General features: G+C 36.1%; 2 protein-coding genes across 3 annotated transcripts in view; one reads left to right on the top strand and one right to left on the bottom strand.

Annotated features, from left to right (window-relative positions):
* The first annotated feature begins 7,208 nt into the window (after positions 1–7,208).
* Positions 7,209–26,972, top strand: part of LOC131435292 (uncharacterized) — a 34,785-nt gene continuing 15,021 nt past the window's right edge. Inside the window, exons 1-6 of the mRNA XM_058602994.1 lie at positions 7,209–7,794; positions 11,682–11,851; positions 11,911–12,663; positions 22,853–25,463; positions 25,519–25,928; positions 25,994–26,160. Of these exons, the coding sequence (XP_058458977.1) occupies positions 7,419–7,794; positions 11,682–11,851; positions 11,911–12,663; positions 22,853–25,463; positions 25,519–25,928; positions 25,994–26,160 (4,487 nt within the window). The 5' untranslated portion in view covers positions 7,209–7,418. The remainder of the gene's footprint in view (positions 7,795–11,681; positions 11,852–11,910; positions 12,664–22,852; positions 25,464–25,518; positions 25,929–25,993; positions 26,161–26,972) is intronic.
* LOC131435301 (RWD domain-containing protein 2A) lies at positions 7,789–26,641 on the bottom strand. Of its 2 annotated transcripts, XM_058603005.1 has the most exons (3): positions 26,532–26,638; positions 10,998–11,168; positions 7,789–8,793 (listed from the first exon to the last, which is right to left on the bottom strand). In XM_058603005.1, exon 3 carries the CDS (start codon positions 8,779–8,781, stop codon positions 7,867–7,869), a length of 915 nt encoding a protein of 304 aa, XP_058458988.1. In that variant the 5' UTR covers positions 8,782–8,793; positions 10,998–11,168; positions 26,532–26,638; the 3' UTR covers positions 7,789–7,866. The 2 variants fall into 2 exon arrangements, with proteins under 2 accessions (XP_058458988.1, XP_058458987.1); XM_058603004.1 differs by lacking the exon at positions 10,998–11,168 and having other exon boundaries at positions 26,532–26,641.

The raw sequence follows: 26,972 nt of genomic DNA, 5'->3' as shown, positions 1-26,972 counted from the left end.
GTATGAAATATGGAAGAAAAAAACTAATCTTTACGATGATTTTTGTTGATGGAAACCGGATCTAAGGTAACCGTTCATTATGCGAGCGCATGCGTGTCATCGGTATTCAATAATCAACAAGCAAAGATAGATTTTTATATCAATAATTATGCCCTAACTAGATTCGCTTTTGAGCTGAAGCTCTGATATGTCCAGCGACCCAAAAGCTTCAATTCTGAACAAATGTTTTTAATAATAAAAGCATATGTTTCCTGTCACAAGGTTGATCAGGATTATTGCCTGTATCCGAATAATAAGGCGGTCAAGAGTTACGTCATATTTGTTTATTTGGTTTCGAGCCAGTAACATACTTTTATTTCGCGTTGGACATATCAAATTTCGAGCCAAATAAAGAGCATTTGTGGCATGTGATGATTTTCTTTTTTAATCAAATCTTTCTCCAACTGTCAAAACTTGTGAACGCAGGCTTCAACCTGTTCCAACGTTCAAAAACAGGCGATTCCAATGTCAAAAACCTGTTTTAATACAGCTAGTGGTGTAATGATGCCTTTCTCATAATAAGATTTAAGGCCTGGCTCCTCCAAACAATTTTCACCAAATCGAAAAAAATGTTTTTTCGTTAAATTGCTAGAAAATACTCTTAGAAATCATAAAGAATTAGTTCCGAGGTTACAGCCGACCGAGAAGTTGATAGAAAGAAGGGGAGACGAAGCGTGCATAGGCACGATTAGTCGCGAATAAATACATTGTTCGACTTGTTCTCGAAACCACGTTCAAAACTTTTGCACATATCAACATAAAAGAAACGACATTGTACTCGTTAGATGTGTCTGTATGGTCAGGAATACAACCAAATATATTCATTGTTATTTATATAAGTTATTAACAATTGAAAGTTTATAGGAAGGATCCAAAATCGAAAAACGGCCGCCATTTTATATTTTCTCGGTCGCAGTTTTTCATTCTAGTTTCGACCAAAGCCAATTCGATACAGCATAAGAAACTGTTTTGCTTTCCGACCCAGAAATGATGACACCCACCAACAAATCGAACAAACTTTCGCAAACTTATGTCGTTTTTCATTGATTCCACTCGCTCGGTGCCAGTGTTTTGCCCTGACAGTTGATCAATGAAACGGTTTTGTAAAGTTTGGTTTGCACGCTTGCTGCTCTGAAAAGAAAACGGGTGCAAAATAGTTGCCCGCGAATTGCCCCGAAAGTGCATTTTTTTCGTGCGGTGCAAATCAATGAAACACAGTGCACCTGTTTTGATTGCCCGATTGCACGAATCGAGCAAAACACTCCACGAGTGTTCTCAATGAAAAACGACATTAGATTCAAATGAAAGGTCTCGAATTTGATCAGGACTTCCAGTTCCCGAGTTGTCTACTTTCTACGATACTGACAAACACCGATGTCCGGTTCTGAAAGCACCAGAAGTTATGGTGAAAATCTCCAAAATGGAACTCCATAAACTCTGATTTAAATGAAAGGCCTTATGGTATCACAGGTTGTTGTGCGATTTTTATTAAATCCAACTCCGGAATTACATTGAAGTCTTTTTGAAATTTACCGCATAATTGGAAAAAATTCGCATATAAAACGCATAATTTCGAAAATTCATATAAAAAATATCTTCTGGTGCACCTGACAGAATTCTAAAACAACAATTTATTTTTAACAAGCTGATTATGGAAAAATCAACAAATCTTATAGTTGAATCAATAAACTTTAGTTTCAACAAAGTAGTAAACAACGGGAAACTGTCACTTGCTTATACGCCCTAATGAAAAATCAACCGAGATATTTAACTGGTACTAATCACTCCGGTGGCACGATTGTCATCTGCATAGAATTGGCTTGAAGCCGAAAATTTTGGTTTTTTGGTTCTAGTTCGCTGTCAAATGCTGTGTTTAAGCAGTGTTCACACGTTAACTTTTTTCATCATGCGGTTGCACCAACACAAGGAAACGATTTCGATGGAATATAATCAAACTAAATAAACCACCATTTCTTTTGTCGTGAATACGACTTACTTTAATATGGGGCGCCTTTTCAAAATTTACCCTCTGAGAGAGTGATAAGTTTTTGATCGTGAATATCTCCTGTTATATCTAACGAATCAACATAATTCTTGCTACATGCCATCGGAAATATGATCACAATTTTATGATAAAACTTTCAGTTGTGTGACATATTCTCAAATAGTTCAAAATTAAACTTTTCTTAAATGTTTGGTATAAACGAGTATCAAAGAAGATAATTCATAAGGTGCGTTTGCCTTTCTCGTATTTTGAAAGCTCATAGCTCAGTGATCTGTAGAAGGATTTGTATAATCTAACTACCAATAGAATCGAAAATTTTTAACTTGAACGTGTATTGCAACAACATTGAAGTTTTTCAATAGTACACTATTGAAAAACCTGTTTGATTTAATCCATGACAGCACCAGCCAATCAGAACGCGAGATGTCTGCATCTATACAAGAGCATCCATATAAAAGTTTAATGGTTCATTTTTCCTACCATTTGCTGAGCAACTCTTTCCGAAACAAGACACACGACAGCAACATCGAGGACCTGTCGTCTCATTGTTTCCCGATATGAATGCACGAGACACCGTCAGCACAATGACACCGAAAAAGGCAGCCATTGCCAGCCAGGCCCATTGCCGAAACAAGACACACACGAGAACCATCTCAGATCTCAATATTTCCTACCAAAAGATTCATCAAGATGGGAGTTAAAATAATTTGCACCGTCACTAACACATTCAATTACGAACGGCAATGCGAAAGCGAAAGTGATGATTTTGAACACATCTTTATACTAGTATACAAATATGCCGTGCGAAACAGAGTTGCCACAGATCAATATGTATTTTTGTCGCGATTACTTTAGTATGCGGCCGAAAACAAAAATTTTTAGAACAAATGTTTCCACTTGATTTGCGCATTCTACTTTCCAGGCGTATCAGAACTGGCTAAACTTAAAGCAATTCTAAATATTTCTTTATCACAGTAATGTGGTCGTCCTGAAAAGGACGGGGCTTTCAACGGATGACCAGCTGCAGATGGCGAGGGATGATTTTCGTTTTCTTGTTGTCACGGGCAGCGTTACCGGCCAGTTCCAACACTTCGGCAACCAAGTACTCCATCACTGCCGCCAGATAGACCGATGCACCAGCACCGACACGCTCGGCGTAGTTCCCCTTCCGAGGCAAACGATGGATTCTGCCGCCAACTGGGCACTTCAGACCAGCACGGTTTGAGCGGGACTTTGCCTTGCCCTTAACTGTTCCTCCTGTGTGCGTGTTTCTGCGTAAAAATTCCACAAGATGCTGTTAACGGCTCGACGGCCAATTCAGTATTACTGGCTGCCGCTCTGCTAACTCTCTCTTTTATATCGTTTCACTGTTTTCCGTTCTGCGTATAGGAAAGGAATTCTAACAAAGGGGACGTCCGTCCACCGCTACCACTAGCACGTATAAAAGGAAATGAGATGTGAGAAATAGCGTCATTTAAGTTAAAGCAGCTACTCTGAACGTACGAGACACCGTCAGTACGATGGCACCGAAAAGATTGCAGATTTGTACCGTCACTAACACATTCAAGTACGAACGGCAATGCGAAAGCGAATGTTGAACACATCTTTATACATACTAGTATGGGGTCGTGTGAAAATATGCCATGCGAAACCGGGTTGCCATATATACAGATTAATCTGTATTATCATTATAATTATTATTATTGTCATTATTATTATCATTATTATTATTAATATTATTAGAATCACTCTTGCATACCGAAGATCGTAGATACATTTCAGACCAGGCCATTGCAATTGTCTCGTACTGAAATTTCGAGAAGAATCAGATATCTTCGAACTTCATAGCTTCAATAAAAATATACTACAAATTTGTCGTACCTAGCTTCCTATATTAGCGAATTAAAAAGGAATTGTTTCAAGTTTGGAATATATAGTTGTAGAATAGTAGCTGTTTAATGTAACTAATCTGTACTTTAATGTAGGTGTATCGCTTCAAATTCTATTAGTGAAAAGAGGTAAGCTTGCACAATTCATACAATCAATCAACTAACTGATATTCGGAAAAGTGATGGAAGCGTGTCAGTTTTGTCGTGAATACGACTTACTTTACTATGGGGCGCCTTTTCAAAATTTACCCTCTGAGAGAGTGATAAGTTTTTGATCGTGAATATCTTCTGTTGTATCCAATGAATCAACATAATTCTTGCAACATGCCATCGGAAATATGATCACAATTTAATGATAAAATTTTCAGTTGTGTGACATAATCTTAAATAGTTCAAAATTAAACTTTTCTTAAATGTTTGGTACAAACGAGTGTCAAAGAGGATAATTCATATGGCGCGTTTGCCTTTCTCGTATTTTGGAAGCTCATAGCTCAGTGATCTGTAGAAGGATTTATATAATCTAACTACCAATAGAATCGAAATTTTTCAACTTGAACGTGTATTGCAACAACATTGAAGTTTTTCAATAGTACACTATTGAAAAACCTGTTAGATTTAACCCATGACAGCACCAGCCAATCAGAACGCGAGATGTCTGCATCTATACAAGAGCATCCATATAAAAGTTGAGTGCTTCATTTTTCCTACCATTTGCTGAGCATCTGTTCCCGAAACAAGACACACGAGAGCAACATCGTGGACCTGTCGTCTCACTGTTTCCCGTTCTGCGTACAGGAAAGGAATTCTAACAAAGGTGATGTGAAAAATAGCGGCAGTTAAGTTAAAGCACGAGTGTCAGCACGATGACAGCGAAAACCGGATGAAAGGCAGCCAAAAATTCCAGCAAATTCAAATAGCACTTTTAAGTGCTAAAAATAATCATAAAGAATTAGTTGAATTTTATCGCTTTCCTACCATTCTCCGAGCAACTGTTGCCGAAACAAGGCACACACGAGAAGTTAAATTAATTTGCACCGTCACTAACACATTCAATTACGAACGGCAATGCGAAAGTGGAAGTGATGATGTTGAATACATCTTTATACTAGTACACAAATATGCCGTGCGAAAGAGTTGCATTCTTTAGTATGGGGCGCTTTTTGATCATGATATCTAACACATTCAATTACGACAGGACAGTAACGCTGTCTCGCAATACGAAACAGAAAATTTTGATTTAGAAACATCTTTATACTAGTATACTTTATACAAATTATTAGAACAAATGTTTTCACTTGATTTGCGCATTCTACTTTCCAGCCGTATCAGAACTGGCTAAATTTAAAGCAATCCTAAATATTTCTTTATCACAGTTATGTGGTCGTCCTGAAAAGGACGGGGTTTTCAACTCCTCGTCGTTACGGATGGACAGCTGCAGATGGCGAGGGATGATTTTCGTTTTCTTGTTGTCGCGGGCAGCATTACCGCCCAATTCCAACACTTCGGCAGCCAAGTACTCTATCACTGTCGCCAGATAGACCGGTGCACCGGCACCGACACGCTCTGCGTAGTTTCCCTTCCGGAGCAGACGATGGATTTTGCCAACTGGGAACTGCAGACCAGCACGGTTCGAGCGGGACTTTGCCTTGCCCTTAATTGTTCCTCCTGTGTGCGTGTTTCCGCGTGAAAATTCCACAAGAAGCTGTTAACCGTTAGACAGCCAATTCAGTATTACTGACTGCCGCTCTACTAACTCTCTCTTTTATATCGTCTCACTGTTTCCCGTTCTGCGAAGGGGAGGTCCGTACACCGCTACCAGTATAAATTGAAATGTGATGTGAGAAATAGCGTCATTTGAGGTAAAGCAGCTACTCTGTATGTACGAGACACCGTCAGAACGATGGCACCGAAACAGGTAGAAAAGCAGATTTGTACCGTCACTAACACATTCAATTACGAACGGCAATGCGAAAGCGAATGTTGAACACATTTTTATACTAGTATGGGGCCGTGTAAAAATATGCCATGCGAAACAGGGTTGCCATATAAATAGGTTAATCTGTTTTATTATTAATATTATTATTATTATTATTATTATTATTATTATCATTATTATTATTAGAATGACTCTTGCATACCGAAGATCGTCGATACATTTCAGACCAGCCCATTGTCTCGTACTGAAATTTCGAGAAGAATCAGATATCTTCGAACTTTGTAGCATCAATAAAAATAAACTACAAATTTGTCGTACCTAGCCTGCTATATTAGCAAATTATAAAAGAATTGTTTCAAGTTTGGAATATATAGTTGTAGAATAGTAGCTGTTTAATGTAACTAATCTGTATTTTAATGTAGGTACATCGCTTCAAACTCTATTAGTGAAAAAGAGGAAATCCTGCACAATTCATACAATCAATCAACTAACTGATATTCGGAAAAGTGATGGGAGCGTATCAGTTTTTTCGTATTCACGACATCCAGTTATGTTTCTGACATTACCCACCCACCTTTTTTCGTATTCACGACATCCAGTTATGTCTCTGACATTACTCACCCGCCTTTTTCTTATTCAAAAAGAGGTCAAATTACTTGTTTTATAGAGAATACTGGACTAGAGTTATATTTATATTGGGTTTGAAGAAATTACCTTTTGACACAAGTGTGGTTTGATCACCCATCTGACACCGGTATGTGAGCACCAGCCATTTGAAAGTATACCGATTACGTTGAGCCCCTCGCGTTTCGAGCCCCAAACACTGCGATGTTTTGATACTCATCGCGACTCTCAAATTGTGAAAATTATCTCCACTTGATGTCCCAAAACACTGGCTGCTGTATTTTAGGTAAACCGACAAGTTATTGTGAGAGAGTCGACCCAAAATTCACTAATTTTCATGCACTAAACAAGGTAAACGCGTAAAACAAATGTATTACTGTTTGCTTATTTGCGTCGCAATCAGCTGATTTTGAAGTTCCGATTTTGATCTCATCAAGATGGCGTCGTGACAGAGGGCCGGGTTTGATTGTATGGTATGAACGTAGCTTAACATTTTGTTGACAACAACACCAAAACGAAATGCGTCGGTTTCAGGAATCAGCTTCCATAGCAGGAGGGTGGTACTAACAAGATTTTATCGTTTCGGACAAACCGTGGTTTAATCAAACCAGCAATTTAGCAATTTCAGTGTATACATCTGTTTACACAAACTTTCAAGAGTTAGATTGCAGTTTTTTTTAGCACTTTGCACTTGTGCGATTCGACGTATATACTCATTTCATACCATTATATTTCTTTACAACAACCCTTCGGTTTACTTATGAAGATTCTCTTTTATCAGTAGTTTCTATTGTTCCACATTGAAAGTGCAAATGAGTTGTGATCAATAGAGCTAGGTATAAGTTATTTACTAAACTGATGCTTACACTCCTGGATTTATTACAATATTAATTAAGGCGTGGAAATTATCAGTCATTCGCGAAACATGCTGGTTTTGTTACATTTTGTGTTAGTGATAGCATTGTTATCGTTGGTTAAAAACAACCTATTTTATGCGGTTCATGCAAACCAATTTGATGATCAAGGTTTGAGACGTTACGAGTCGGAAGCCGAACTCGCTGAGTTAAAGGAATTATTCTATAAAAATATAATGGTGGACATTCGCATTGAGTCAGAAGGTCAAAACCTTACCCCTGACATGAAACACAGACTAGATGAAAGAATCGATGGATTCTTGCGCGTTGCCAGTGGCACTGATCGAATTGGTAAACAGAGTAATCATTTGAGAAATGTTAAACACAAGGAATTTCGGCGAAAGCCTCGGAGTGCTACCGATAAATCCATGAACGATGATATTGGAAGTAAGTAACGTAAGATATAAATAACAGTTTTTTATTAGATTGCACAATATATGAAGAGTATCTATGATAAAACTATAATATTTGTTCGGTTTGATAAAAACCAAAAATTTCTTTTCTTATATACCCGCTTTCGTGCTTATCGAGGAATTTCATAAACAAACTCATATTCATTGGCACTTCTTCATCGTTGTCTTCGTCTACTTCAGTTATCAACTCCTCACGGAACCCTGGAAATCTTCGCTTACAATTCAATTGATCGAATCGAATCATTTCAGTTTCCGTTAAACGGATTTGAATTTTTTGCCATTTCAATGGACGAATGGTGCGCCAAAACACCTGTGTGTCTTTTTGTTGCCCTTCTACGCAGATAATGGCTGGCTTTCCAGGTCTTGAGAAACCTGAGAGATTATATTCTTTGGCCGTTTTAAGTATTGTTTGTCGTTTTGTTTTACTTTTCAGGTGGTGTGAGTATATCCACAATCTTTCAAACACGATTGTGCTAGGAGTGTCTGGTATTTCATGGCTACTGCCTAAGGTGTTGGAGTTTTCTATAGTTTTTGTCATTTCAAGGAAATTATCTTGAATCCAAGAAATCACCTGATAAACATAAGATTCGTTTTTATCTAGAACCTCCTCGTCAATATATTGTTCTATTTTTCTTGAAAATAATCGCTCCTGATCCCGCGAAAACATGGTCGATCTGATGACAAAATCTGGGACCTCAATTCCTGGATAAAGATGTGGTAACTCAATGCGAATTTGGACCTTTACTGCTTCAAGCAGTGGGAGATTCAGTTGGTAGTCCAGCTTCGCGCGTAGTTGAGCGGTTTCACCTTCGACAAACGCGTTGATGTTGTCCACGAAGCTGTAATTGTCGACGTGGAGCTCGCCAGGATTGCAGAATATCGACGATAGCATGTGGAACTCGTCCAGCTGTTTACGAAGACAGTCCCTCAGCAGGTCGTTCTGCACTTGGACGATACTCATGGGCTTGGAAATCTGAAGAGAGAGAAAATTGTTTCGTAGTACAAACCTTTATTGTGTTTCTACTTATTTAACCCGCATCCGCCTCTCAAAAATTGCAACAACAAAATTCTTTTGTATCAATTTGATACCTGCCATCGGAACGAATTGAATTCATACTAAAAACAACAGGACAAAATTTTTTTCAAGATTGTTTTTCATGTCTACCTACGTAGGATTTGACACAGGTTGATAAATTCTATTTGTTTCCAAACAGATTTAGGGCAGTAAATGAACCTAACAGAAACAAATCGTTTCGCACCCCCGGAAGGATGCTGAACGATCTGCAGGTACCAAAAGCACATTTAGTAAAGCCTCGAACCCCTGGGATATACTTGGTGCTATGAACATTCCGGCAATGATAGCTATACAAAATTTTCTGAGGAATGCTAAAGTACAACTGTAACATCACGGTATTGAAGCCCAGATAGGAACAGACATCGGAGGTTTCACAAAAATTTTAAAATCCCACTCTCATTATACCATATACTAATTTATGTATTTTATTGTAACTCGGTTTTGAAATGATTAATCAATAAACCTTAAAAAAAACCTCGAACCCCCGAAAAGATACATTTTACAAAAGCGACAGCATTCTGCATTCCCGATAAAACGATTCGCAATATTTATGAGTAGAAGTAAATTTGGTACTTCATAAAGGATGCCAAACAATCTGCTAAAACCATTTAAGGTCAATACAGCATTAGTTCATTCACTCCAGGAAAAACGATAAATCCCTCTGACTTTAGCTGCTTACCACATTGGGGTGAGAAATGATCTAATATCCTTCAAGTTTAACTCTCCATACACAGACTCAAAAACCTGGATATGTAGTTGCGTCAATGTGGAACAGTTATAGCTAAGATTATATGGAGTACCGTTATCGCATTCACGCAAATTACACGAAAAATACTCAGCACGCTGGATAGTAGCCATGTGATAATTGAGTTTGCAATGTCCATGCAAATATGCCAGCTTCGTCAGTAACTGGTATGTAGTTGACAGTGGTAAAGCTGATTCTTTCATTCGTTGCACTAGCTCTAGCCCGCTCGTCAGCCCATTCATTTCCAGTAATACCAGAATGGCTGGGGTAATCACCCTCATTCTTGTTTATGGCGGTATGCGATACGTTCAAAAGTATATCAAATTCGTACTTCCGTTAACGTTCGAATAAAAAATAACGCCAATCCAACTTTAAACTATCAGTTATGGTACAGACTTGAGTTGTAATTAAAAATTATTGATATCATTTGTTATTTGACTTGTATTTTTTTCGCTGATTTTGTATCATCATGCTTGCTTACGTCCGTATCCACTATTCGACGAGCACATACTTTCGAACGAATGCGAACAAGCCATTCTTGTTTTCACTCGAATGTGTACAAACGCGATTCCTGTGCAAAAGAAGGATCGGCAGCGCAGGTAGTTTTTTAGGAAGATTCCAAGCATCAAGGAAGTGACGAATGCTACATAATAAATAAATATCGTACTCAGGACAAATTTTAATCAAGTCGTTAAAAGAAATGTTCAAATTAAACTTCGTGCAAAGTAATAAAAAAAGCATTTAAAATAGCAGTCCGATCAGTAATATGTTGCATTTTTCTTGCAATTTATTCATATTTTCGATAATCTACATATTTATTACATTGGTAAAATCATGCATTTAATATAAAATAAAGCATGTTTACCCATGGGGTATTTTCCATAAAGTACCTAATAGATGTAAAATTTGATCCGCAAAAACTTGGAACCGCGCATATATTCGAAGGTTCACCAGAAAAAAACAGCATTTTACTATGACTGCTATGCTTTCTAAATGTTTTATGCAAAACACAAATTTATGAACCTTTAGATTCGAAAATAAATTTGTTGATTCGCAACCATAAACTGACGAATCGAACCCACGGCATTCCGTCTGTTCGTCCGTAAACGTTCGAAGCTAAACTGGCATACATTCTTGCATTTTGCATATGGTTAATCACAAGAATTGGTGTCATTTCATCATGGCTTAGCATTTATTTGAAGAAGTTTACTGACATTTGAATATTTTGTGGTAACGAGTTGCGTTCGAATTTATTCGAGTGAAAACAAGAATGGCTTATTCGTACTTGTTCGAAAGTACCAGTTCGTCGTATGGTTGATACGGATGTAAACAAGAATGAGGGTGAATGTTTACTTACCTTACTATGTTTACTCTTAGTTAACTGTAGCCGATTTAAATTTGTAAGACCTTTCTGTTGATTTGATCTATGTTTATGAAAATAGGTGTAGCCATCTTTGAGAAATCGATCACTATTTTCTCTACTTCCGCCACCAAACACAGGGTGTCGTATGTCTGGCACTAGTAGGATCTGAAAAAAGTTTCTTATGAAACCTTTCACTTGAATCTAAGATGGTAGAAATCGGTTCAGTCGTGTTCGAGTGAGTGACATTATTTTCATTTTTAACCTATATTACCCTGTAATTCCGGAACCGCATGTAGTATTAAGATAAAATTCAGGAACTTTGTATGGGATAGTAAGGTCTTTCTTTTGAATATAAGTTCGAGAAAACAGGTTCGGCCATCTCCGAGAAAATTGATTGCCTTATAGAATTGAATGTATACAACATTATTAGTTTTATTCAGTGATAACAAATGCACTTGCTTTATATCGAGATGCATTTGCTCATTTCTTGAAATGGAAGTCGAATGCGACACTGCTTGAAATAGAGAGCAATTGTATTTTTTTTGTCCTCCCTTTCCCCTGTTATCCTGGTCGCAAGTGATGAATTGTGTCGTCCGTTTCGGATGAGATGTGAACGCTAACTAATATATAGGAAACTTGTACCGATTTAACAAATCTTCGAATGATCTTTTCTTACAGGAGAACGCTTGTATCTTAAAGGATTCCGCGAACGCGGTTATATTCCAGTAAATTTTCCTATTGACATATGCATGCTGAAAGTGGGAAAATCGGTATTTGCCGCCTCAATAAACATACGCAAAACTCTGGAAGGTTATGCAAATCACAGCATTGTATCATTTTACTCCTGGGTTTGTAGCATTTTGTTAGTAATAATAGTGTCGTAATATATGAACACTTTTGCTTATAGGATAGAGATACCAAGATTTTCCATAAGTACATGGAATATACTGCCATTTTGGCAAGAAAATTCGACTGCATATCACACGCTTCGCTTGGGTTTGTAGCAGTTGTGAATTACCACAATAACACAAGAGAGAAAAAATTGCCACTAACTAACCAAACAATAGATGAAGGTTCGCCAGTTTTTCAAATTATGGAGAATAGCACAACGGAGATCGTACAGAAGTTCAGTCAATCCAATCAGAATACCGTCCATATGTGGATCCATGGAAATCATGTTTACTTGACACATACATACACCAACCTGGACGAAAGCGTTGCTAATGTGTGTCCAATTTATCGCTGGTCTGGGTACCATTTTGATGCTATCGATGAGCTACCGTGTTATAATGCCATCCATATCGAACCGTTCACGATCGAGCAGACAATGTTCCTTGCGTTGGCCAACCAGATGAATGATGAAGCAGTGGACGAGGATACCTTTTCGGACCTGTTTAAATTCGATTACGAGAAGCAGAAGTTTGATTTTCATCAGAAAATTTACATATACTCAGTATCGCACATGGCCTACATTTTTCTGGATCATGGCGATATGAGAGAACACTTTCTAATTACAGGGAATTCCCGTGCTGGAAAGAAGAACAAGGCGGGGAAGTTGGACTACGATCAACATTCGATCATGTATAAATACATCGATGGGTACTTTGTACCGTTTCAAAAGTTCGAATTGTACAGAGTGAAACGTTTTTTGCCCGTTATGGTAAGTAAGATAATGGAATTTCTCAAAGCATGACATACCTTAAAGTCAAGGCATTTCATTTATTTTATTTTGTCTGTCAAATCTTGAATTTATTCACATATTTTTTTACCTAAAATTATTACGATTAATGGGATAAAATTGAATTATCGAGTAAACAAAATCGTTTTACGAATGAATCGAGAAAATGCTATAAACTCTTGAAAATACCCGGATCATCCAAATTACTTCTAGTTGAGTGCGGAATTCTCTCACTAGATGAAAGTTTGTAATATATTTTACGTTTCATACTGTGATCACAAAACATGTTTGATTTTTTAAATTGGTTTATATTTATGTACCATTTATACAAAAAACTTGTAAACAATTTTAATTGTTTGAGTTCTAATATGCAAAACAATGAATAAATATACACTTAATTTTCTGAGAGATAGCTGAATTGATTCTCACAAACTTAGATTCAAATGAAAGGTATATATATATATATATATATATATATATATATATATATATATATATATATATATATATATATATATATATATATATATATATATATATATATATATATATATATATATATATATATATATATATATATATATAGGATATATAGGATCACATATATAAAATTTCTGAACTTTTTTTCATATTCGACATGCGGTGTAGGAGCACATTGTTATTAGATTCAAAAATTTTAATTTAAAAGTGTTTACATGAATACAGTGGTGTACTGAGGAAATTGGATACCCGGGGCAAAATAAGATTTGCCGCCCCCTTCATTCGTTTAGTGAGCAAAAAAAACCTGATCGCCATATCCGGTGATTAGGACGACAAAATAAAAGGTCCCAAGGATTGGTTTACCGCCCATTTGAAAACGTTGCGCCCTGCGCGAGCACCGAATGGATTACCGATAGGACCCTAATAATCGAAAGAGAAAGTAAACACAGCGAAACTCTCTTTTGCACTTAGGACCTTTTCTCGTGTTTGTCTTCAAATGTCAAATTCGTGCGCGCCAAAATATCAGCACTGCGCACCCATACAATTGACATGATATGTTGAATGTGATGCCATGCGATGGCGTTGTTGAAGTGAAAATTGATTTCGCTCCAAGCTGACAAGGTCTGATTTAAGGAAACTTTCGTTTTTCATTTCTTAAACGATTTAGTTTCATTCCACTAGCCGCTCAAACCCCAAATATTGATTCCATAGTATTTATCTACCTATCCGAATTTTCTTAAGTAAGTATTGAGTTTGCGTATTTAGTTACGCTGGCAATTAAAGGTTTATCCAACAGAGAGGCCACATGAACTTTTGAAGATTTATTTAACAGTTTATTAACAGTTTCGAAGATTTTTGCTAACGTGTCTGATATTTTGCGCTGATGAATTTTTTCAGAAATAAAAATCTTCTCTGTGTACATTTTTCATATACTTGCCTTTGAACAGGAATTTCAGAAAAATAGTCACATAGAGTTCGACATAACAGCAAACGAAAACGATGTTGTTCCCCCTTGGAAGATTTTTCAACAGCGAGTTCCATGAACTTTTTGTAGTACTTTTTATATAAAAGTGCAAATAACTTGACTTTCCTTTTAAATTTTTGCACCTTCCCCACCTTTTGAACCACCCTCTTGTTTTGACCCCCTCTTGAATTCTCCCTTGAACCCTATTTCTGTAGAATTCGTTGAGCGAGTATTAATTTTAGGGAACTTGGTGTAGTTTATTATCAGCTATTACTCCCATAACATTGCACGAACTAATCGGAATATTATATTTATCTTTAAAATAGCAAAAGAATACACTGACCTTTATTGTCTCAGATCACTGTACTTCACTCTTGTCCGATCTATCCTTGAAGCTTCATCTGTAATTTGGTGTCCTTATGCCCTCAGATCTTTTCCTTGGTGCTACTCGACAGAATTACCACAATATACTGATCGTTGTTGATTGCTTTTAAGAAGTAGAAATATATTCAGAGCTGCATTTACTGATAGGTCAAATTGATGCTCCTAATATTTCAGAATTTTCGTTCTACAAAATAAATTCAAATGTTTTGCATGATGAAAAGCATCATTCAAATAACATTTTGTAATATTTCCGTGGAAAAATATTAAGAAATAAGTCGGTGAAGAAGTATTTTTAGAACGCTTCTTAAAAATCATGATTTCCGGAAATCCACTGTATCTCAGCGCAGACTAATCAGAAGTGAACAAATCAAAGCAGCGTAGTTAGAGTTGAAGTTTTTCTAGACCCCAACGTTTCTGGTTTTTGGTGATTGTTCAAAGTGAAAACTACGATTTTTCACGAAAAAAACCGCCGTTTTATAGCTGTAAAAGTAACATACAACGAAAAGGAAAACGTTGGGGTCGGGGTTTTTATATGTAGAGTGTGCAAAATTTGAAAAAAAAAGTTGGTGCAGTAGTTTTTGGATGACGATGGACACGGACTTTCAAACCTGCTCTCAAGGAAAAAAGCGTTGAAAGTTTTTTGTCCATGAAATGAATGGAAAAATTTATTACTCCAGGCAGCCCGTAGGGTCTAACAATTTCAAAAATTCATATTTTTTCTTTTATAATTTGTTATAATGGAACATTCCAAGAATATTTAGTCAAGTTTTTAAGTCAATCGAAGCAGAAATCTTGGGCCGAGCTCTTACTTCTTCGCAGTATGAGATGAACAAAGATGAAGACGCATAACTTGCTGAGTTCTGTTCCGATAGGCTTGAAAATTCTTGAAACTATAAGAAAATACAAAGAAAAAATAAATGATTTTTTAAAAGTGTTAGACCCTACCCGCCCCTTAAGTGGGAATTTCCCTTCCAATGCTTCATGGAAACTATAACAGGTCAGATGAAGAAATAAGATAAAAAAATATAACAAAAAAAAATATTGATGTGGAACAAGGCAACCATTTTTTTTAAACGATCGATGTTTTGAATCAATCGTCATACTATTTCATTTTCAATGTGTAATTGAACGATTCATTAGATCGATACTTATTAGCAACACAATGCTTTTAGTTTTCGTGTGAAAATTCGAAAAATATCGAACACGCGAACCAAGAACATAAACTCTGTTTGCCTTGTTATTTATTAATCTTGTATCCGACGAAATGATTTCAATTGCCAACAATTATGCGATCTTTGTTCTTATTAGTGTTATGGATTTCGATAATTAGTCTCTCTTCGCAAAGTTTATGATTAAGTGCTTAAGATTTATCCAGGTCTCTGGGGTGAAAACGACATAACATCTCATTTCATCCAAACTGACATGGCCCTTAAGTCACTCGCGTGCGATTTCATTACAATTGATCAAAGAAAACCTGTTAGAACTTCAAATCACGCGTTTTTTTAGAACGGCAAATATGCCACCTGTCAACTTCCACTTTCGTAAGAAATTTCAAGTGAGCTATGAAAGATAGAGTATTTAATTTAACATCAGATGAAAGAGAAAAGTTTTGTTTTAGCCGTTCTCAAAAAAAACGCGTAAAATCGTTTCATAGTGCTTTGAGTGATGCATTTCTCTAATATGTTACATACCAGACTTCAGTTTTCACTTGAATTTATAGATTCACGTGCTTCCACAATTTCGCTTTTGCATTGCATGATCTTCTCCGTTTGGAAAAGTCAGTAAGCCACCCAAGCAGCACGTTAAGTTGCTGTCCTGTATTTTTCTACTGATTGTGCAATTTATCAAATTAGTGTATATTACTATTCTAGTAACTGTTGTGTTATGGAAAAAGCGCAATTTTTCATTGTTGTGCAACATATCTTTAAGTTCTTCCGTTGTTACGAATATTCATTCACAATTATTGTGCAACTGATACAAAAACCCATGCATCAATCCCATTACAAATGCTGTAATTAAATCACGAGAAAACAATTGTGAAACTCATGGAAACTACTACGTAATGCAAACAAGAATTGAATTGATGTTTACAAAAAATTGCAAACATAATCTATAATGAAAAAGTTTCACATTTGATTTTCAAAACAACTGCTCGTAACATGAAACTTTAAAAATATTATGCACATGAATAAATGGTAATACTACATACTGTAGAATTGATCTTTTATCTCGACAATCGACAACGAACTGCATTTTTATGGTGAAACATGTCTTCGTACGCCTGAAATTTTCATGCGCCTTTGAATGTACGTGTTTTGATGATTGCACATCAATTTCTATGAAAATGATAATCTATTCTTTTCAATGAATATGATCGGAATAGTTTTCAAAATATGTATAAGAAAGCTATCAAACATTCATAAACCTTTTCAGATGATTTCAATCATATTGATGTTTCAAATAATCTGAAAAATCTTGAAATGAATTTTTCTTCAATATTTTTCAATATGGCATCGAGGGTAACAGTGTGTTGAAAAGAAAATGGTTCACCCAACATAATGATTTATTTCACCTAAATAAAAGAAAATAAAAACATGTAAATATTGAAAAGATAAATTTTTGTTTTTATTTTTATCAAAATAATTGACTTAAACAACAATACAGTTAAGTCATTCATCTTAGTGAACCCGACTTTTGTGATACGCACTGTAGGTGTGCTTTAGTTGCAAAAAGAAGTTACTCAAGCGGTAAAATATAACTAGGAGTGTAACTATGATGAACTTAACTTTTCTTTCAATATTTTTTTCGCGAGAAAAAAACGGATACAAATTATTTCATTGTTTTTTGTTTTCATTGCATATGTAATGTTGTAGTTCTCTAACTTTTAAGACAATATTCTCTTGTCGGCAAGTTTTGCTTTCATTACAAGCAGAGGATTCTGGCACAACTTATTTGTAAGTTTCGAATTGTGTTTCTAAAAATGAAGAAAACTGTACACACTGAGCTAAAATTTCATGAGACTGCCAAGAATCGGCCAAGCCTGCAAAATAGTCTTTACTGTGAGGTTTTCAATTCGGCTTGTCATTTTTTTGCCTTGCGGAGAGCATAATTTCGCTATTTTTTTTTTCTTCACAAGAGATATACAGCCATTTCGGCATATATTGAGTCGGATACAATTATTTTTTTTTTATTTGGAAAATTTTTGATAAGTTGTACAATTGATTTAGTTACTTCGTTTTTACATGACGATGTGAACATTTTTGCAGAGCTTCTATAACTGCTAGTGAAACGTGGGCAAGTTTGTGATTTGCTGCACAATTGTTTCAGATGTACCCTTAATTGTTCTATAGTAATTTTTTGGGTAGTATTGTAAAACTTAACAGTGATAAGTTGCACAACTGATTTTAATATATTTGAAAATCTTTCTGAACTTATCTAACATAAAAAAACAATTCTAAAACAATTGTAGAATCTCTTGAAATTTCAATAAGTTACATTTGCTACTTGGGTTAAAACCAAAAATTGTGTATGTATGTATGTAACGTTTTTGCGCGATCAATTTTCTCAGAGATGGCTGAACCGATTTTCTTGTGGTCATACACAAATTTTATCCGAATCCGGCTTCCTGTTGTGAAAAGGATGAACAGGTGGAGATCAGCAGAGTGAAAATATAAGCTCTAATCTTGATAAGAAACTGTTTCTTCGGTTCGACAGCCTCCTTGTATCGATTATATAATTTTGAGTGCTGTTTTGTTAATTACGCTCCCAGCATTCAATATAGCATTATCAACGAAACGCTGAGCTACAAGACTTTCAAAACGTTTTTGTTTAAGTATGAGGATTTGCTTATTAGAAGATTTAAGATTTGAATAATCCTTGGAACGACGTTTAAAAACCTCATCCATAATTTGTCCAAATATTCATCTTTAGATCCCACAGTACCACCCAGCTCAATGTATTCCATCTTTATTTCGTCTGTTACTTTGCTATTAACGTTATTCGTATGTACTAGCTCTTCAAGATAAAAACTCAATTTTTTTACTATTTCAAATTAATTCGAGGTAACAGTAGGATTAAGACAAGAAACATAGCTCGCTAGCGGATATGATTAAAAGAAATAATTCTTGCATTTCACGATAAATACAGCATTAACAGTCTTGCAATTTTGTCTAAAAATCAACACATTTTATTCAGACTTCATGCTCTCTTCAATAATTCTCTTAAGTGCAGCTTTTACCCCAAATTCGATTATTGTTAGTGTTTTCTAGGTAGCCAGAAATACCATCAGTCATTTACAAGCCAAATAATTAAGAATGAAATTTAAAGCTTTATAATTAAAATTGAAATTGTTATTATCCGAACTATTCAGTCTTTTTTAAGACTACCACTAAATAGGTCTTGTTAAGGTTTTCTGCAAAATCAGTAGTTCTTAAGACTCTTAGGTTTCAAACTAGGAGTGTATTCTAGAGATGAGCAAACCCGTTCATTACAAAGAATCGCTCAAAAAGTTCTACCAAAAGAATCAGTTTTATTAAACCGTTCTTCTTTTTTGTATATTATTTATTTTAGCCCGGTTTTTACCATTTTGGTTTCGTTTTTATGAAACTTTGTATGCTTCTTTGAAAATAATATGAGAGCTACAGATTACAGATTCAATAATAGTGAGTACTTTTTGCATGTATTTCTACCAACAATCATTCTCTTTTTATACGTTATCAAAGGTCACGAATGTGTGTAACTTCTACCCGATTCCTCAAACCAGCAAATATTAAAAAAAAACTCAACTAACTTGTATACACCCTCTAAGAATTCGATTTTTTTTCATTTCTATATAGAGAACTATCATTCTTAAATAAAGAACTAAAATTCACTCACTCTTCGAGGAGAAACAACTCATTGAACTGTTCGTGAACGGATTGCCCATCTCTAGTATGTTCCAATACTATATTAGCTTAGTATAGTCTAAAAAAGTATACCTAAGGTTAAAAATGAACAAGAAACAATTCTGCTCCCGATTCCATCTAACAACATATACGATATTCTTTCAAAATTGAATTTTGGCGAAACAGAACAAAATCCTTCTAAAATTCTTAAAATGGACTCATGTCGCTCTAGAAAAACAACAACGATCTATGCCTACAATGACTGAGATGATCTAAGTTTGATTCTTCGTCGACATCAACACCCGCATTCTTGTGAATCCTACTATGAAATCCATAGGTAATCATGTTTAATGTAAATTAAACATTTAAAATTCACTGAACAAATCAAACCATCTTCTAAACCTTTCTAAGGTTTTTCATAAACTCTCAGAAACCAATGTTGGCTCTTAAAGAAGGTAATCAAATACTCATTGCAAACGGTGGACTACGTCAAAGTCGACAGCTTTTCAAATTTTATAAATCCTATTGAAATCAATACCAAGATTACAACACAAGTATTGTCTCAAGATGACATTATTGAGACAACTTATGATGAAATTAGGTCAATCATTAGCCCACTCAAAAACATGAAGGCTCCTAAGAATTTTTCATAATTTTATTAAACATGTTACCTGATTTTTGTTTTGCAATCATACTATGCAAACTTACCTTCTCAAATTTAACAGAAATCCAGCAAAACATCCGTTCGATTTGCTGTTGTTGATAACAACTAAGAAATGCTTTCTGATCCATTAAAAATTGCTGCCAAACCCTTACAATTGTTGAACGAAACATGGGATTTTGGCCCCATCTCCGATGGATTGTGTACCATAAAACCTGTGTGGGACAATAAGATGTTTCAAAACTTTTACTGAACTTCTCATTTAAACACAAAATGCAGTATTGCCTCCAACTTTTCAATTGTTTAATCAGGAAAATCATGATTTACTACGACTAGGGCTAGTAAATTTTTTCCCGTATTTGCACTAAAATTCCCGACTTTTTCCTGGTTTTTCTCGGTGAAACGAAATTTTTCGACTTTTTTCCGGTTTTCCCGGTCACTTGCCACCTTGCATTATCTTGTGCATATCGTCTTAAGGTTACATGGCTTTGGAACAGTAACCCTATAAACTATGCTACTAGCCACACTCGCTTGTGGTCTCAAATGGTTACCTGGGATGATTATTTACTCGCTTCAAGTGACCTAACTCTCACATGCAGTTTTCCTTTTAATGAAATCAATGTGAGCTATCCTCTTCGTGAGGAATGGTTGTCTGGTTATTTACAGACAACTTGATGAACACATAGTTTGTTATACGGACGATTCTCTGTTAAATGGTCGTGCTGGTGCTGGTGTCTACTGTCGTGAAATGGGGCTAGAGCAGTCTCATTCACTTGGTAGATACTGTACTGTGTTCCAAGCAGAAATCTACGCGATTCTTCAGCAGAGAATCTGCGAAAAACTAATTTATTTTTGTTCCGACAGTCAAGCAGCATTAAATGCACTCAGTTCGAATGATTCACGGTCGAATCTAGTGATCGCATGTCGAATTCAAATTGAAGACCTCAGTATTTTAAATGCTGTTCACTTCTTATGGGTACCCGGCCATTCGGGTATTACTGGAAATTAATGGTCTGATGAGTTGGCTAGAGCTGGTGCAACAAACAATTTCGTTGTTCCTGGACCAGTTTTACCACTTTCAACTAGTTGGATAAAGCACAAGATTCGTTCTTGGGCTGCATCCAAACATTCCAGCTACTGGTGCAGCTTGCAAATTTGCGCTCAGACAAATGCATTTTTATCAGATTTGAATCTGAAAATATAAAAATGTCTACTGCATTTTTCTTAGCATCATTGCAATATTCTGGTCAGAGCTCTGGCTGGACATTGCAATCTTAGCGGCTACTATTCAGCGTGCTGAGTATTATTCGTGTGATTTGTGTGAATGCGATTACGGTACTTCATGTCATTTGATATGTAACTGTCCCGCATTTGACTCAACTACGTGTCCAGGGTCCATACATGGTTGAGTCTGTGTATGCGGAGATATTCTATCGTTTCTCACCCAATGTGATAAGGTGCTGTAATCAGAGGTTGAATAGATTTTAGCAGATTGTTTAGCATCCCTTATGAGGTGACAAATTTACTTCTGCTCATACATACTGCGAATTGTTCTGCATTCTTCCGGAAATGCAGAATGGTGTTGCTTTTGTAAAATCTCTAAATCCTCTCGGAAGTTGGAGGTTTTATTTCCTATGCATTTTTGGCACCTGCAGATCATTCAGCATCCTTTCGGGATGTAGAATGATTTGTTTCTTTGTTTTGTACTGTTTTCCCACCTCACCAACTTCACAATTCCCTTCTATGTTGTTTTTATCATTCGCTTGCCATTAGGAAATTGATGAGAAGCAACGGCAAGGCAAAAAATTTTCGAATAACTAGGGGAACGTGCCGATTGAGCCAATTAGTTCTGATTCCTGATTCCAGTTATCAATTCGTCTGATGCCTGTTGCATCTATGCTCGAATATTTGAACGGCAAATATGATAACCTAAGCCAATACGCTAAAATGAGCTAACAAAAGTGGGATTTATTGATCGTAACTTGTTAAAAACATTCATTGGTGCGCCGAGAGCAACAGATTATAACAAAAAAAAGTTTTGAGTTCAAGAATCTGATGAAAACATTTCTCGATGAACATTAGAAAAGGTCCCAAGTGCAAGTGACAGTTTCTCTTGGTTTACTTTCTCTTTCAATTATTACGGCAAATTCCAGTAATTTCCAACAAATTCTACAGTGCATATCGAAAGTTGATGGTTTTTGCTATAATCCTATGTGAAGTGTTAGATGGAAAGATTGCTGATTGGACCGTTATACTCGAAAGAGAAAGTAAACAAAGAGAAACTGTCATTTGCACTTAGGACCTTTTCTCGTGTTTGTCTTCATTTCTCGATGAACATTAGAAAAGGTCCCAAGTGCAACTGACAGATTCTTTTTGTTAATTCACTTTTTCAGTTATTACGACATATCCCTGTATTTTCCAACAATTTCTTAGCTACAGATCGAAAGTCGATGGATTCAGTCGTTATTCTATGTAACGAGTTAGAGAGAGGGATTACCGATAGGACCGTAAGAATCGAAAGAGAAAGTAAACAAAGAGAAACTCTCGTTTCTACCTTTTCTCGTTTGTCTTCATTTGTTTCCAAAGAACTGGCTTAGTTTGTATCCGATTATTGCATTCAATGTTTTCTGTCCGGTGGCATTGCAAAATCCGTGTCCAGTTTCTGCACTCAATATTTTTATGCGGTTTTTGCATTGAAAAATAAACGGATTTTCCAATTATTGCACTTTGCCATCTAAAAAATATACATTTCAATACATCCGTGTATACAAATCTTCAGTCTTTTGTGTTTTCTTTCAGCGCGAGAACGGAGAGTTTTTGCTTTTGATCCTCTGTCGTGGCCGTCCAATGTTGATTTATGAGTATGATGGGTGGAAATTCACGCCGTCACGAATTGACTACACCCGGGAAGCATTCGCTGTCGGAATATCTCAAATGCGTGTCTACCGGCACATTATTAATGCAAGCTTAATTGTGATTGCAAATCGCAATCTGCATGGCTCGGATGCCAACATTTTTTCACCTATTTACGGTATTGAAAATGATCTTAAGAGCGTCTACGAAGAGTTCATCAATTGGTGTGAGCGTACTACAAAAGAGCTTGATTCGGTGGACTTGGAGGATGTATACAATCGCTTTTTGAGATTACCGGAGTACAAAGACGATGCACATAAAATAAAAAATATTCGGGTTAAAGGAACTTCCATTGAAACGTTACGTACATCATCCGTGCATATAGGTCAAACTGTACTGGATCAGCGGACAATTGATTACGTAAATAAAGCTCATCAAAGACTGGAAAAAATTAGCGAAAGGGTTGCTAAGTTGGAGCGTATCGTTGACGATAGTTTGATGCAAAACGAAACACTAAAAATTAGTGGCAATGTAAAGGTTCCGCAGATTTTCGCATCCGAAGCTGTGGTAAAGGACTTGAAGGCAAAGAACGTTAACGACGCAGTATATCAACGAAGTACGAAGGATCAAAAAAAAGTTGAGGCTATCAATGCCGATCGACTAATAGTGGATGGAGATTTGGATGTTGAGTATTTGAATGGACACCCAAGCGAAGCTTTGCTACACACAACGGATTTTCAGTTCTTAAAAAATGTTGATTTATATGGAACTGTAGCTGATTTCAATGGAGAGCTTTTTGTAAATAATTTAATTGACGGTATTCGTTTCACCACCGACAATGTTGTGATAAATGGTATGAATCAAGTATTTGCTAATAAAACGATACGAGTCAACGAACTAAAGGTAAACAATTTGATCACTAAAACATTAAACTCGACTAAGATCGAGCCTCTCATGTCGTATATTGATCAAGCTACGAAAAAGATAATCGATTCATGTGACCAGGGTGATGGTGATTTCAGAGAAATTCGAGTTAACAACTTAGAACTGACAGGACTTTTCAACGGCATTGACCTGAATAACATAAGCAAACACACATTTAAGATCAAGGGTGATCAAGTGATAACAACAAAACTGAGTTTTGATAACATTGTCGCATCTAATATTGAAGTACCAAGCAAGCGACTCTCAGGGGTAGATTTGAATTCACTGGTACGAATCAATCCTACAGCTGATCAGCCCGATTTTACGGTAAGACAGGATGTTCATTTCATGGATCCGGTATATATTGAGCGACTGGAAGTAGAGGAACGAATAAATCATATTTCAGTGATCGATGGCCATTTACAAGTGCTGAAAGTAAATTCCAGTGAGCCTCAAATAATTACGGGTACCAAATCATTCGATAATGTAGTTCTATTAGATCCTATTGACCTACGTGGCAAAATCACTAGTAGTAGTTTGAGGAAACTCAGTACGGTAACAACGTTAACGAATGATATTCATCTGGAAGGGGACTTTGAAATAAGTGGTGATGTAACGGTTGAGGTTTTGAATGCTAGCAACATCTACGGATCTAGTCGAACCTACAACTTCGTTGATCTCTACTCTCATGGTGTTCCTCTGAATGCAGCTTCCTCAAATCAAAATTTTACATTCAAGCAACCATTGATAGCCAATAAAGTGTTCGCTACTTCACTGAATGGGGTGGATCCTAGTGATTTTATTTATATTAAAGCGAACAAAACGCAGGTAATCACTGGTAGAAAAATATTTACCGGAAATGTTACTCTACGAGAAGGACGCGCTGAAGCGGCGGTAATTAACAACGTGGATCTTAAATACTTGAATGAAACCATACTGAAACGGACCGGGGATCAAGTTATCAAAGGATCAATTCACTTTAAGAAACTAATTGTTTCTAGGGTAGGCTCCAATAATTCCCTTTTTGAGGGTAAACAATTGGACAGCCTAGTAACAAACAGTAACAAAGATTCAAAATCCAAATTACGTTGTAAAAAATGTAAGCTAAGAATTGAGAATGATCTAAATGTGAGAAATTTGTTCACCACAGAGGGATCAACTGTCTACGGTTATGATCTGGAACAAATGTTTGCTGACACCTTGCAGAAGAATAGTAACGAGAGTGAGCAAATTGTCATCACGGGACATAAACGTTTTCACAATGTGACTGTTGGTGAACTAATTCTTGTCGAGCAAGCCACTCTGAACGAAATGAACCTGAAGGATTTGCACGAAATGTACGATGTCCTTCAAAAAGACATTGTCATAGAGGAAGAACTGATTTTGAATGGTGAAGTACACGTGAAGAATTTATTTGTTAATGGTTCAATTAACGGTGTCTCCAAGGAAGATTTTGGAAGTGTTTGGTTATTGAAAGAGTACGACCAGACGTTCACGGCTCCGCAAACTTTTGAAAATATCATCGCGAATACAACGTTTATTGAAGGAAAATTCAACGGAATCAAACTGGAAGAATTGATACAAAATTTATATTTCCTAAATAAAGACGAACACATAAAAAGTGCTATTTTTCGTAGGTTTTTGTGATTTCTCGTTTACCTATTTTATATATTTATATTCACTTTTAGACGAAGGCTTTGTTTCGTCTCAGCCAGTTATGGTACATGGCTTAGTATCTGGCCTGGATCTGGAGAAAGACATACTACTGAATTACTCTACTGAGCCACAACAATTAGAAGAACTACGTATAGACGGGAATCTACTAGTAACTGGACAGATTAAGATAGGCAGTACTCTAAATGGAATGAACTACGTAAAACTGCAGGAGTTCACCAGTAGCAGCGGACTCGATCAACCCATAAATATTGAAGTGCAAGGAAACGTGCATTTTCAAGGACAAACAGATATTACTGAGTTGAATGGATACAATTTAAAACAGCTGCATCGTGATGCTTGGCTGTCTAATCGTAACAACGAAAATATAACCGGACGCTTCAGATTTGAGCAAGTGCGCTTTGAAGAAAATGTGTACGTTAAGGTGATGATGTTCACTTTCTCTTAACGATACAAATAACGAAGGTGTATTCGCACATATTCTTTCAGGGACCCATTAATGGATTATATTTAGATGAAATCTCGGAATCCTATTTGAGTTTGACGAAGCCTAGGAATATAACAACTCCGTTGATTTTCAAGGGTTCAGTCGAGTTTAGAGACCACACAACTATCGGTAATATTGCACTTGGTGGACTCCTCAAAGGATCGCCAGAGTAAGTAAGCGATTTGTGAATGTGAATGTTTTATGTTAACACATTTGAGAACAATTCTCGGTTGATTTTCCAGAAGGCCGTAACGGCAAGTGACAGTTTCTCTTTGTTCACTCTCTCTTTCGATTATTGTGATGTGATCTAAAAAGATTTTCTTGGATTTCACAGTTCTGTTTGGAAGTCGAACGTTTCAAGCATCATTCTATGCAGAGTTAAGTGATAAACGTGTAAACCGCTTGGTAATTAATAGAAGAGAAAGTAAACAAAGAGAAACTGTCACTTGCTGTTACGGCCTTCTGGAAAATCAACCGAGAATTTACAAAACTCGGTCATAGAAAGGAGTAAAAAAGCTTTACAATGTTAATCATATTTACCTTACTTTAGTAATCACAAAACTTGTATAAACCTTAATAGTATTACAGAATTATAAAAATTGTATAAATTGCTTTGATAACGCAACAATCACATTCATCGAATGATTATAAACAAACCAGGGATGTCAGGACATTTTTTCAAAAATCTGTGATCATGCCAAAAACCTGTTCTGTAAAAATCTGTGCACGTTTCCCGTTCCATAATAGCAGGTCAGAATAAATTTGGTGAGCAAAAAAAAATTCTCAACCGCACTGTTCTTTTTGGTGCTGAACTGTAATCGATTTCAAAAATCTGTGAAATTCTGTGATTAATTTCTGAATCTGTGATCATTTTCAGAATTCTGTGAAAATCTGTGCAGAAAGTTGAAAGTTGAATCTGTGAAACACAGATTAACCTGTGAACCTGGCATCCCTGAAACAAACCACATGAGCGTAAATCAG

The sequence above is a fragment of the Malaya genurostris genome, chromosome 3 (assembly GCF_030247185.1).
Source record: "Malaya genurostris strain Urasoe2022 chromosome 3, Malgen_1.1, whole genome shotgun sequence".
In the NCBI taxonomy this organism is placed as follows: domain Eukaryota; kingdom Metazoa; phylum Arthropoda; class Insecta; order Diptera; family Culicidae; genus Malaya; species Malaya genurostris.
Note: the sequence above shows the minus strand (reverse complement) of the source record. Positions and strands in the feature narration are given on the sequence as shown.

Bases quoted from the DNA above. Each gene is read 5' to 3' on its own strand.
- LOC131435301 (XM_058603004.1), bottom strand. From the start codon at position 8,781: ATGAGTATCGTCCAAGTGCAGAACGACCTGCTGAGGGACTGTCTTCGT.